This window comes from Saccopteryx leptura, chromosome 12, assembly GCF_036850995.1.
Source record: "Saccopteryx leptura isolate mSacLep1 chromosome 12, mSacLep1_pri_phased_curated, whole genome shotgun sequence".
Lineage (NCBI taxonomy): Eukaryota > Metazoa > Chordata > Mammalia > Chiroptera > Emballonuridae > Saccopteryx > Saccopteryx leptura.
Window position 1 is genome coordinate 19,422,423 of NC_089514.1, and position 12,270 is coordinate 19,434,692.

General features: G+C 41.2%; 1 protein-coding gene across 1 annotated transcript in view; it reads left to right on the forward strand.

Annotated features, from left to right (window-relative positions):
- Positions 1-2,077: 2,077 nt before the first annotated feature.
- The window catches only part of POLR1F (RNA polymerase I subunit F), a 51,869-nt gene continuing 41,676 nt past the window's right edge, over positions 2,078-12,270 (forward strand). The window contains exons 1-4 of the mRNA XM_066354123.1: positions 2,078-2,355; positions 6,539-6,680; positions 9,989-10,197; positions 11,499-12,228. Coding sequence (XP_066210220.1) covers positions 2,102-2,355; positions 6,539-6,680; positions 9,989-10,197; positions 11,499-12,069 — 1,176 coding nt within the window. The 5' untranslated portion in view covers positions 2,078-2,101 and the 3' untranslated portion in view covers positions 12,070-12,228. The remainder of the gene's footprint in view (positions 2,356-6,538; positions 6,681-9,988; positions 10,198-11,498; positions 12,229-12,270) is intronic.

Genomic DNA, 12,270 nt, shown 5'->3' on the forward strand with positions numbered 1-12,270 from the left:
TGGCCCCGGCCCTGGCTTCTGGCTTTACAGGAACAGAGGTGAATAAGGCTGGTGAGGTAGAAGCCTTTGATTCTAGGAATACTCGGATGGGTCAGTGGCTTTGGGAGCCCTGAATGGAAAGGGAAGTGTTTTCTCACTGTGTGTATTTCTCACCCGCGGGGTGCGAGCTAGGATTAGAGGTAATGGCCCACCAGTTCTTGGCTCCATTGTTTCATTACTGTCTGTCCGAATCCAATACGAACCTGCATGGGCCAGGTGGCTTTGATGGAAGCCACGGATTCTGGCCATACATTTGTCTTTGGCCTGACAGGCTTTTCTTGTGACAGGGACCACCAATGCCTGATTTTCTGTGGGACTTTGATAAAATTTTAGGGGAAAAGAAAATGGTGCAGTCTAATTATAGGTCCTTGATCAAATAAACTTTGTGTATGACTGAGTTGGGAGATAGGCAGGAGGGATCTCATTGTATTGTTTTCTTCTTGCCTGAGTGATACCTGGAAACGTTATTTTGGTAAAGTCAGTTCATAATGGGGAATCTCTGCACGTAAGCTGAATCGCCTTTCTACTCTTCCAAATCATGCAGACTGTGGACAGCGGCTAGAAATCAGGCCAGGATTTAAACAATTTAAAAAGCAATTTTCAAAATCAAGCAAGCTTATGAATACAGAAATGGTTACCAAATTACTCCATGTTTCAAATTTGTGGAAAATTGTTACTGGGATAATAGATTTCAGGTAAGACTGAATTATCCTGATGTTTAGCTTGTGGTTTTTTGTGTGTTTGTTTTGCTAAATTGCTTTTGGACCACTTGTTTTCATTCAGATGACCTACAGATAATCTAGAGGCATCGTGACTGCAGGAAGAGGTTTAGATTTAATTAGTATAGGTGCCATCAGGCATCAGGAGATTTTAAAGTTCTTCAGATTTTAAAGTCCCATCAGCGCTGCTAAAGGACTTTGCAACAAAGTCAAGGGTAAAGGTTTTTCCCACTAATGAACTTAACATGTTTATTATCAGGCTTTGGGAGCAGTTTCATTTCATATCTCATGCTGAATTTCAAGTCAATTAGAGAATACTGAAAAAGAATGCTTTTTTACTTATCTTATTCCTACCTATTATCATCTCTATGGTAGCCAGGCCAAGTATTACTGAGGAAGAATAGTAAGATCAACTACCCTAGCACCAACCAATCAGTAGAGACCACGACCCTGAAAGGACACACCTTTCAGAAAAGCTGATGAATATTCTATAGAGGTTCTCCCAGGAGATAAAGTGTGATAAATAAAACTGCTGGGGATGGATTGTATAATAGCCCTATAACTTAAGAGTCATAGAATACAAACCTAAGGAGTTTGTATTATGCTGAAGAAAATGGGGCCCCAAAGTGGGGGAGGTCACGGTCGTATCTGTGTTTCAGAGAAAATCTGGCTATTCCAAAGTGCCCTCTTGACCTTTAGGCTACGGTCCCGCGTGCGGTTCTCTGGTTTTGGAAGTGAGGATGAAGGGAAATGTACAAAGAGAGGGTTGTTTTGGTTTTATCCTCACAGGCCATGGGGCAGATTTGATGTTTGGGGGAACAAGAGAGGTCCCAAAGGATGACAGCTAGACTGAGCCACTTGAAAAGCCAGCGGGACGATTTCGTGAATTAGGTACCGTATGTATTACAGAATGGGGAGAGAGCTATGGGATCGTTTCCAGACTGTTGCATTTGAGGCATTAGGGCTGCTTTTTAGTATTGGGTTCCCCGCAGAAAATATAAGCTTGTAAAATCTACCAAACCAGTTTATTATTGGAAATGACCAAAGTGTGACCTTCTATTAAATCTGCATACTCAATCCAAAAAGAATGTTAGCGAAACACTGCTTTGTTAGCCCTTAAAAGACGTGGTGGTTGCTGGCCTTCAAGCATGCTCAATACGGAGCCACCGTTCGGAGCTGTCCGAGTGAGAAAAAGCGGTTGCCCCCTGCTGGTCAATCTCCGTAACGCAGAGCCAGGAGGGAAGCAAGGGGCGTGTCCGCTGGTGGATGACGTAACCCCGGCGTCCGGAAACAGGATCACGATTGCGTCAGTGGCGCGCGCCGCGGGAAAGCTGACCAGCCGCATGGCGGCGGGCTGCTCGGAGTCTCCGCGGCCGAAAGCGGCCTCTGAGCAGCGGGTGGTGGGAGCGGCCGGCGTGCTGCCTTGCCTGGAGCTGCCGACCTACGCTGCCGCCTGCGCGCTGTTGGACAGCCGCTACGCCTGCCTGGTGGCCGGGCCGCACCGCAGGCACATCGCGCTCTCGCCGCGCTACCTTCACAGGAAGCGCACGGGCATCCGGGAGCAGCTGGATGCGGAGCTGCTGCGCTACTCCGAGAGGTACCCGGCCGTCAGCCTTCCCTTCCCTTCCCTTCGCGGGCGCGGGGCGGGGGGCGGCTGGGGCGGCTGGAGCTGCTGGAAGCCGCGCGCCCCGTCCTGCAGCCGGGCAGGCCAGTTCGTCCCGGGTCGAGATCCGTCCAGGGTCCGTCTCCGGCGAGGATGAAAACGTCAGGGTGGCGTGACTTGGGTCGGCGGAGGGTTGGAGAAGCTTGTTCTAGAAGCAGGGTGTCGGGGTAAGACTGGACCAGGGGTCTGCAGACCGGGAGGCCCAGTTCTGTATGGTGTCTTTCTCTCCCGCCCCCCCACTGGACAGTGACAGTTTGCAACGCGGCACTTCAGTTGACTCTCATTCTGTAGAACACTGAAGCCTTAGTACAGTTTTTGTTTGTTTATTTTTCCACTCCGAGCACCTGCTGCATGCCAGGTACGGAGCTGATTAAGACTCCGGCTCTCCTTTGTCCTTTCTCTGTTTCTGCACCTGTGAAGTCCAGACACTGTCCAAGGTATTGCCAAGCAGCTGTGACGCTCTAATTCTTTCTTTCTTTTTAAATGATAGTGCTCTCAGATCTGAGTCAGTCAGACCCCACCAGGCTGAGTGATCAGGCCGCCATCGCTCCCTGCCTGATTGCTCCAGTGTAAATGCATCGCCGGAGTTCCATTTGCCGAGTCCGCTGAGCCCCACGCAGGGAGCATTAGGCAGGGTGGTTGGGAACAGGTGCTGGCATGGCCTGCTCTTAACGCCAGGAAAGGTTTGTGTCACATAGAGAGGTGTGAATGGATGACGCAGGGCCCAGACAGTGACGGGCCCCCAGGGTTGCAGACTAATCATTCTTTCTTTTTTAGAAAATTACATTTCATGGGGTGACGTTAATCAATAAAGAGTACATAGGTTTCTGGTGAACATCTCTATAGCATTTGAACTGTCGATTGTGTTGTGTGCCCATCACCGAAAATGAAATCGTTCTGTGTCACCCTGTATTTGTCCCTCTTTACTGCCCACCCCTCAACCCCCGTTCTCAGTTTTTATTGGTAAATAGTGAAGGGTGGTTTTGCCGTTGTTTGTCATGACCTTGGTACTCTCATCTCTTGGACCTGATAGAGGGATGAGAGAAATAGTATTAGTTTTATATTGCTTTGTTTTTAAGTAGACAGTGTATTTAGTCTAACTGACCCACTTATTGCTACTGAGGGTGAAAAAAAAAGTCTTCTGGTGTATTTAAATCAAGATACTCAGGAGTAACTAGAAAGCGCTGGGAATTGCAAGGGTAGAGGCTCAGAGGGAGAGGGGCGGATGGATGTATCTCAGCACTCCTCTGGACTGCTTTGGACCGAAGGTAAAGGTTCTGAAACTCCGGTGAGCAGATTCTCTGGGAATTCCTTGATAGGTACAATTCAGAAATTTCATGAGCCCCGGGAGTTGTAGGAATTTCCTGTGTTAATTCTGTTCATCACAGTGTCCAAATCTTTTGCAGTTTCTCAGTGAATCCTAAACCCTACACAGGTTAAGAAACAATATACAGCTTCCTGCAAGCATCAGCACACACTTTTGTCTACTTAGTATACTAGGGACTTGCGATGTCAAAACAGAAAAAACACGATCTGTGCTGTAAGGAACTTGAAGCTTTCATAGAGTTATACATGTAAGCCAAATGCAATGAAGTGTTAAATTTTGGTAGAAATCTAAGTTTATAATAAGAAAAAGTTGGTGAATTTGATCTTGGGACCATTGTGAACAACTTAGCAGGAGGAGGATGCTTTGAGATGGTAGCATCCCAGGCAAAAAGAGTTTCCAGGTGTGTTCTTTTGGGGTCATGTTCTCCACTGCTTGATCGGTGCCAGAGCATGGAATCATTAGTCAGTGCAGCTGGTCCTGAGGGCCGCAGCTGCTTTTCTTTGTTCTTCGGCTTTTCTGGGCCTGGAGCTGAAACACAACAGGCCTAGGTGTTAATGCTTAAGGGCTGTTCTCTGGCTTTCTTGTTTGTTCCTCCTGGAAGGGGGTCTAAAACCCCATGACTTGTGATGTGCCAGGAAGGGAAGGTCAGAGGAGGGTCCGAATCCCATGATTAGTGATATGAAATCAGGGTCTGAGCCGCAGGACCAGCTCAGGCAGGAAAGGTCAAGGGGGCAGGTAAGGTCCTTGTTTTCCCAGTTTTGCCCATTGCTAGGTGCGGCGCAGTGGGGGCGGGAGGCTCATGGCCTCTGTGCCGGGCCTAGGCCCTTGTTCTGCTTGTCTGTCTAACTGCCTACCACAGTTTGTGGATTTACACAAGTCCTCTGGGTGTTGTCTCGATGGTCACGTTCCCTAGTCAGTAGTTCTGAACCCTACAGAACCCAGTACCTTCCTTTCACAGTAGTTTGCAGTACTGTCTTAAATGAAACTTAGAAGGTAGTATAACCTACCTACACAACTGCAAAAAAAAAAAAAAAAAAAATACGTAAGAGCTCTACAATACAGTAAAATGCATTTCAGTGTGGTAATGCTCAAGCATGATTTTCTGGGAGGACTGAAGTTAGACGCCTCCCATATCCGTACCTAGAAATCATTGTGAATATGTCACTTACAGATGTACATTGAGGCAGGGGTTTTGAGTTGACACCTCAAAGAACTCTGTCTCCAGCAGTGCTTTTCTGAAATAATGGGGAATTCTGGGTAAAGTTCTACGCAAAACAATCTATCCTTGCATTTACATATTATCGACATTCCTGAAATATTTAATCCATATTAAAACCATGCAAAAATGACTTTAATATTATTAATTTTTTAAGTTAGAGTCTTTATAAATCAGTTTATCCTCTATTCAGAAGTGTTGTATAGCTAGGGACATTTCTTCATTGTACAGGACTGTCCTGCACATGGCAGAATGTCTCATATCCCTGGCCTTCGGCAGTGCTTGTGACAACCATGATGAGCACCACAAATCCCCAAATGCCATCTCAGGACAGCAGCATTCCCCCTCAGGAGACTCGCTTAATAATCATTGATTAGAGGAAACAAAGTCTTAATTTTGTTTTTCTGTCTTAACATGGCAGCTGCCCCACCCCCTTGCTTTCTAACTCTGCTTTCTGTGTCCTTAACATTGTCCTAGTGATGATATAGTTCCTGCTTAGGAAAGCCATGTGCACAATTAACTCCAAAGAGTGCTTTCCAGAGTAAGCCTGAGTTTAAAGTTTTTTCTAATGTAGTAATTATTTAAGTTCTTTCTAGTGGCTCCTGGCCGTTTTACTTAAACAACTGCTGTTAGGAGAAATTCTATTCCTTATTCTATGTGAACTATTCTAGAATATTAGAGTTCAACAAAAATGTTCTCTGCCTTTAAGGGGTCTTATGTGGAGTGCAAACACACATGCAGATAGATTCAGTAAAAGGAGATGAAGAGCAGCTGTCCTGCTGTGCACGGAGTCCTATAGTAGAGGAGCGATATAGAGGAGCGATAGGTCTCAGCCTGTCTCAGGAATCAGGCAAGTTTTCTGGAAGAAGCAGTGGGTGTGGTGCCGAAGCCACCAGGTCTGCCTCTCTAGTAGTTATAATTCCTTAAGAACTTGGAAATAACATTTGTCAATACTAGTCGCCCCCTAATCCTGACTTAAATGTATAGACTAAAGTATCAGAGTCTGCAAAGTTCTCCATGAATAGTTTAGTTGTATTTTTTGCATTTCCACTATAGCAACAGTTGCAGTTTAGGATGTTTTTCTATTAAGTCATTGGCTTTAATTAGGGGCTTCAGCTTTAATCCTAATGCTTTTAGTGCTGTATGCCTTCTAAGACAGAAAATACAATAATTTGGTAATGCTGGCTAATACCAAAATTGTTTTGATCCACTTACACTCACAAAAATGCACATTTGTTTTGCCAAGTCCTATTTTCCTCCCGTTCTAGCATGAAACTAGAATCCAAAAGAGTAGCAAATAGGGAAAAAGGGTCAACTTTTTGCACATGCATAATTGGACATTTCTGGGTACCTGGCTTAAATAATCATTTTTAACTTGGTAAATATATTGGAACCCTTGGCAAAATTGGAGTACTAAAGTTATTATAGACTGACCATATACTGTATAATGTTCTAGATTAAGTGGTTATATTTTCTGAGATACACTTTTTGGATTCAGAATATTTATCTAATCAGTATGACAATGCCTAGTTTGAAAGAGGATAAAAGATACCATTTTTCTTTTTTTCAAACAGCCTTTTAGGTGTCCCCATTGCATATGATAACATCAAAGTAGTGGGTGAACTGGGCGATATTTATGATGATCAAGGACACATTCATCTTAATATTGAAGCAGATTTCATTATTTTCTGCCCTGAACCAGGGCAGAAGCTTATGGTATGTATATCTCTTTTTTCTATTGTAGCTTTCTTTGTGTAATTATGTAGTTTGGAAACTTAAGAGACTATACACCCTGGGACTCAAATGGTTTGTTCTTGTGGATAACTAAAAATTATTTTAAAAGATAAAACAGAAATTAATTTCTATCAGTTCAATCTCGGTAAGTTTTAAAACTTCATCCTAAAATTCACATGCATGTATAAAGTATGTGTCCTTTGAATTTATTCTTGTCTTCATATAGCACCACAATGATCTTAAGGTGTAAAAGAAAATAAATTTTTATTATATATTATTTTAAAGTTTCACAATGATACATAAATACAGTTTCTTTATAAAAGATTCAGATCATGCAGTAGCATATAAAACGAGAGTTGCAAACTCAAATGGCTGTGGGTAGTGAAAGTGAAGGGAAGATGGGAGTGGGGCAGGGAAGGAAGGGCAGTCATAGGCCAGGAGACAGACCTGGGGGGAGGGCCTCTTCGTTTCTCAGGAGAACTGGAAGTGCAGAAATGGACGTGACACCTGTTAAATGCCTCCCTTCAGCTCTTCACTTGCCTCCTTTCCCATCTGCAGTTCTGCCTGTGTTTATGTTCATAAATGTACATATAGTGATGGGTATATGTGGAAAATTTTTGACTGAAAAAATTTTATACGAATTGGTTGATCTAACAATAATAACCTTTGATACTGTTAATAACAATACAGGTTAGATTTCACTATGACAAATTTACCTGCCATTTCTAATTAAAAAAATTTTTTTTTCAAGATCAGTTAAACAGGAAGAAAGAGTATACTTGGACTGCCAGACTGGTATCCTACAACCAGCTTTCATACTATTCAAGTTGGCAGTAGTTTTATACTTAAAAATTCCCAAATTTAATTGTCATCTGTTTTGTGTAATTAACACAAATGTAAACATGTCCATGGAAATACAGTGGTATACTGATTGTAAAGAAAGGAAGAAATGAAAAGTAAAATTATCCCTTTCACTCTCAACCCTAGAACAAGACCCAGTCCTTAAATATATTTGACCAGTTAGGGTTTTTGTTTTTACAATTTTTATTTATTTTTAATAATATAAGATAGTTTAAATACAATAAAATGTACAGATCATGGTGTGTAATTCAATCAGTTTTGACAAGGGCATATACTATGGTGTCTACTTAGAAATGACCCTCGTGCCCTGTCCTGCTTGGTCATCTCTCCTAGATACAGCCACTGTTGTGATTTCATTGATCATAAATTAGTTTTGCTTGTTCTGTAATTCCACACTAATGTAATTTTTCATTGTACTCTCTTAAATGGCCTCTTTTGCTCAGCATGAATTTTATCCATGCTGTTGCGTATATTGGCAGTTTGTTCCTATTTATTGCTCATGGTATTCAAGTATGTGAATATATAGCACAGTTTGATTGTCCATCTTCATTGATTGACATTTGGTTAGCTTTCTGTCCGGAGCTCTTAGAATAAAGCTGTTGTGAACATACATTTCATTCCTCCTAGGTGGAGAACTAGAAGCAGTATTACTAGTGTGCAGGGTAGAGGTTTGTCTGGCTTGATGAAACACTACGGTTAGGCTAACTGCCCATCAGCATTTGCAGATGCTCTGCATCTTGGTCATTAGTGCTGTCATTCTTTTCATTTTACTGCTGGTGGACAGGTAGTAGTTCTCATAATGCTTTTATTAGCATTTCCTTCTCATGCTAGTGTACTTTTTACGGTTATTGCTTTTTGGGTCCTCAGAAACTTGCCTACCCCTAGGTAGAGCTTCTAGAATTTGTATAGTGTTAGCTTTTCTGTTTAGGTCTGTGGTCAAGCTTTAAATTTTTGTGTATAGCTTGAGTTAGGCTTTTGCGATCCTTTTTCTTGTCCATTCGGTTATTCCAGACCCATATATTGAAAAGACTTTCCTTTCCCCATTGACTTTACTTTTTAGAGCAGTTTTAGACAAATAAAAAAATGGGACAAACACACCATTTCTTCTATTACTAACATGCGTTAATTTAGTACATTTTTTATAGTTGTTGAGCCAATATTAACACATTGCCATTAAAGTCTGCAGTTTACATTACCGTTCACTCTCGTATAGTATATTCTGTGGGCTTTGACAAATGTATAATAACATGTATCCATCATGACAGTATCATAGAATAATTGATTGTTGCCCTAGAATTCCTCTTGCTCCACCTTATCCTTCCTCCCTTCTTCCCTCTCACTTTCTCTCCCTCCTTTTCCCCTTTGGAACCCTGCACTACTCATCTTTTTACCGTCTCCATAGTTTTGCCTGTGTCGGAATGTCATGGAGTTGGAATTATACAATACATAGCCTTTCAGACTGGCTTCTTTTACCAGCATGCATATAAGATTCCTCTATAACTTTTCTTGGCCTGATAGCTTATTTTTATTTCTGAATAATATTCTATTTTATAGATGTACCACAGTGTGTCCAGACCATACAGAAGGTACTATTGTGGACCTTAGTCTCCTGATAATGATTAACAAGGAAGTTTTATTCTATCATATGTATAAGGAGCAGCTGACATTAAACAGCATTGTATACATGTTACTATTATAATTCTATAATGCAAAATATGATTTAAAAAACATTTTAGGTTTTTATTCACATACCTTATCTATGTTGATTCCTAGAGGAAGAATAGAAAACTAAGTTTTTTAGAAATTTTCATTTTAAGCTTGAAATTATATAACACATAGTTTTAGTTTTAAAGCTTCTAGTATTTTTGTGATTTAGTCCAAACAGCTGTGTTCAAGATTTACAAATAAAGGGCAAGCTGTCTTCTAATAGGACTGCTTACATCATGCTAAATTTAATCATTAAAGAATGCTCTTTAAGCTTTGAAATTTATACTGTTTATAGAAACACAATGTGGATACTAGTGATAAAAAGCATATGCTTCCTGCCTTGAGTTCTTTTTACATGTAGGTCATATCAAAGAGTAATTTCTGCTTGGTTTCAATATGGCTATAGAGCACTCCCATGGAATCTTGCATTGGGAGCTTAGATGGGTTTTTGTGGGTGGAGGGGAGGGTAATTTAGCCAGTTAGGTAATTGATATGGGATTACTTATTTAATAAGGTTAGAGCTTTCTAAAAGTTCTACAGTGTTCTAAAACAATGCTTTAGGATAACATGTGGTAAGTTTTAATTGAGATAAACTTTTCCATATCAGATTATACCATTATTTTGATGTTTTCTCTTTGAAGATCAGATTGAAGCTTATAAAGTTTGATTTAGCTGTTAATTCTTTGGATCTCTTCTTGAAACTCTACTTTTCTTCTTCTCAGGGTATAGTTAACAAAGTGTCCTCCAGCCATATTGGTTGTTTAGTACACGGGTGTTTCAATGCCTCCATCCCTAAACCTGAGCAGATGTCAGCTGAGCAGTGGCAGACCCTGGAGATAAACGTGGGTGATGAACTAGAGTTTGAAGTGTTTCGTTTAGATTCGGATGCGGCTGGAGTATTCTGCATTCGGGGAAAACTAAATATCACTAGGTCAGTTCCTAATCACATTATTATCATTTTGATATTTATTTGTTTCTATTTAATTCTAAATTTAGAGACCATAAGCCCTCTTTAAAATATTAGAATATTTATGCTTTCAAAGCAGAAAGTCATTGTAAGTAATGTTAGCAGTGTGACAATGCATTAAATATTTTAAAGCTAACTCATCTGTATTTTAATAAAATTAGGAGATATTTCAAAATGAATATAAAGCAATAAAATATCCCCTAATTTTTATGAGCAGTATAGGTGATCCCTCAGTTTGAAACTATTACAATCTCAACCATATTATATAATGTTAGCCTGCTTTTATTTTTACTTGATTGAAACAAAAATAATTTGATTGTTGTCATTATGCCAGGTAATTTAACTTCTGTATTGAAATTTTTCTAAGAATCACTCTGATCTTGAATCTTGAGCTTGGCTCCAAAGGAGCCACCTCTAATGGGGGCGCAGGACCCTTTGGAATACTGCTGATGTAATTGAATAGTTTTTCTAGATGGTGCCCTGATGAGTAAGGGGCCGGGCTGAGGTTCCGGCTGAGGTTCCGGCTGAGGTTCCGGGCTGAGGTTCCGGCTGAGGTTCCGGCTGAGGTTCCGGCGCAGCTGGCCCGTCGCGCTCTGTGACGGCAGAGGGGTGCGCTGTGTGCAGTTCAGGAATAGCCTCACCACGGAGCACCGCTGTGCGACTAGTGTGGCTGAGGGACTGATTTTTTTAAAGTTACCTCATTGAAGTTACTTAAATTTAAATAGTTATATATGACTAGGGCTATTTTATAAGACCAGTTCTAGAAAGAAGGCTGCTTATTGAGCCTTGTTTTTATTTTAGTGATATAAAATAATTCACAACTTTGGCATGGGCAAAGAAGAACAGTGAAACAAGGATTGAGATATAGTGGGCAGGAAACTCCATTATTTTGATATATAACAGAAGTATATTTTCTCTCTGTCATATGACAGCTATTTGGCTAATAAGCCTGAGTATTGTGATGTTTAGTGTTCAGTGACCAAACTTTTCTGAACAAAACCAAGATTTAGAAGCCTTGTTTTGACAACTTTTTTTTTGGTCATTTTTATGTGTGAAAACAATCTGGGGAGAAGGTGGGAAACGGTCATTTTAGCATTTCACTGGGCTGAGGGGATAATAGGAAAGAAGCTGAGATTTATGCCATAGTTACGTATCTCATACTGCTGTCATTAGAAAAATGTTCGCATGTTGAAATATTCTTGATCTCTTTTTGTTTTTGTATATTTGCTTATTGCTCTGTAAACTTTTAAACTGTTAATTTATAGTTTACAAACCAAGTGCTCTGCAGTTTCCGAAGACGTAACAGAAACTAGCACTGGAGAAGCTGTTGGAAAACTTCCAAAGAAGAAGAAGAAAAAGAAGCAAGACCCAGAGCCAGATGAAGGAGAGTGTGGTGCCCCAGAGCTGGCCGGTCCTGCGGCTGTCACTGTGAAGGAAGAGACAGACCTGGGCATGAGCAGTAATGTGAACGGCCTCCGGGAGGGAGAGCTGAAGAAGAAGAAGAAAAAGAAGCAAGACCCAGAGCCAGATGAAGGAGAGTGTGGTGCCACAGAGCTGGCCGGTCCTGCGGCTGTCACTGTGAAGGAAGAGACAGACCTGGGCATGAGCAGTAATGTGAACGACCTCTGGGAGGGAGAGCTGAAGAAGAAGAAGAAAAAGAAGAAGAAGGACCAGGACCCTGTTTTTCAAGGCAGTGACTCCAGTGGTTACCAGAGTGATCATAAAAAGAAAAAAAAGAAAAGAAAGCACAGCGAGGAGGCTGAATTGACTCCACTTTTAGAACACTCTCCTAAAAAGAAGAGGAAAAAGTCGTTGTCTTTTATGGATTGTGAATAGGATTCAGTTTTTAAAAGATTGATTTGTATACAGTAGATGAATAAATGTTTGAACGATAGGAAATCATTTTCAGAACTGGAAGCTGTTGATGAGGAGTGGTGCTGAAATTGCCAAACGGCTCATTGTTAAGGTGCCGATGTAGTGTCTACAGAATGGAAGGTAAGAGCTTCTCCCAGGCTCATCGCTTGCATTCTTCCAGGT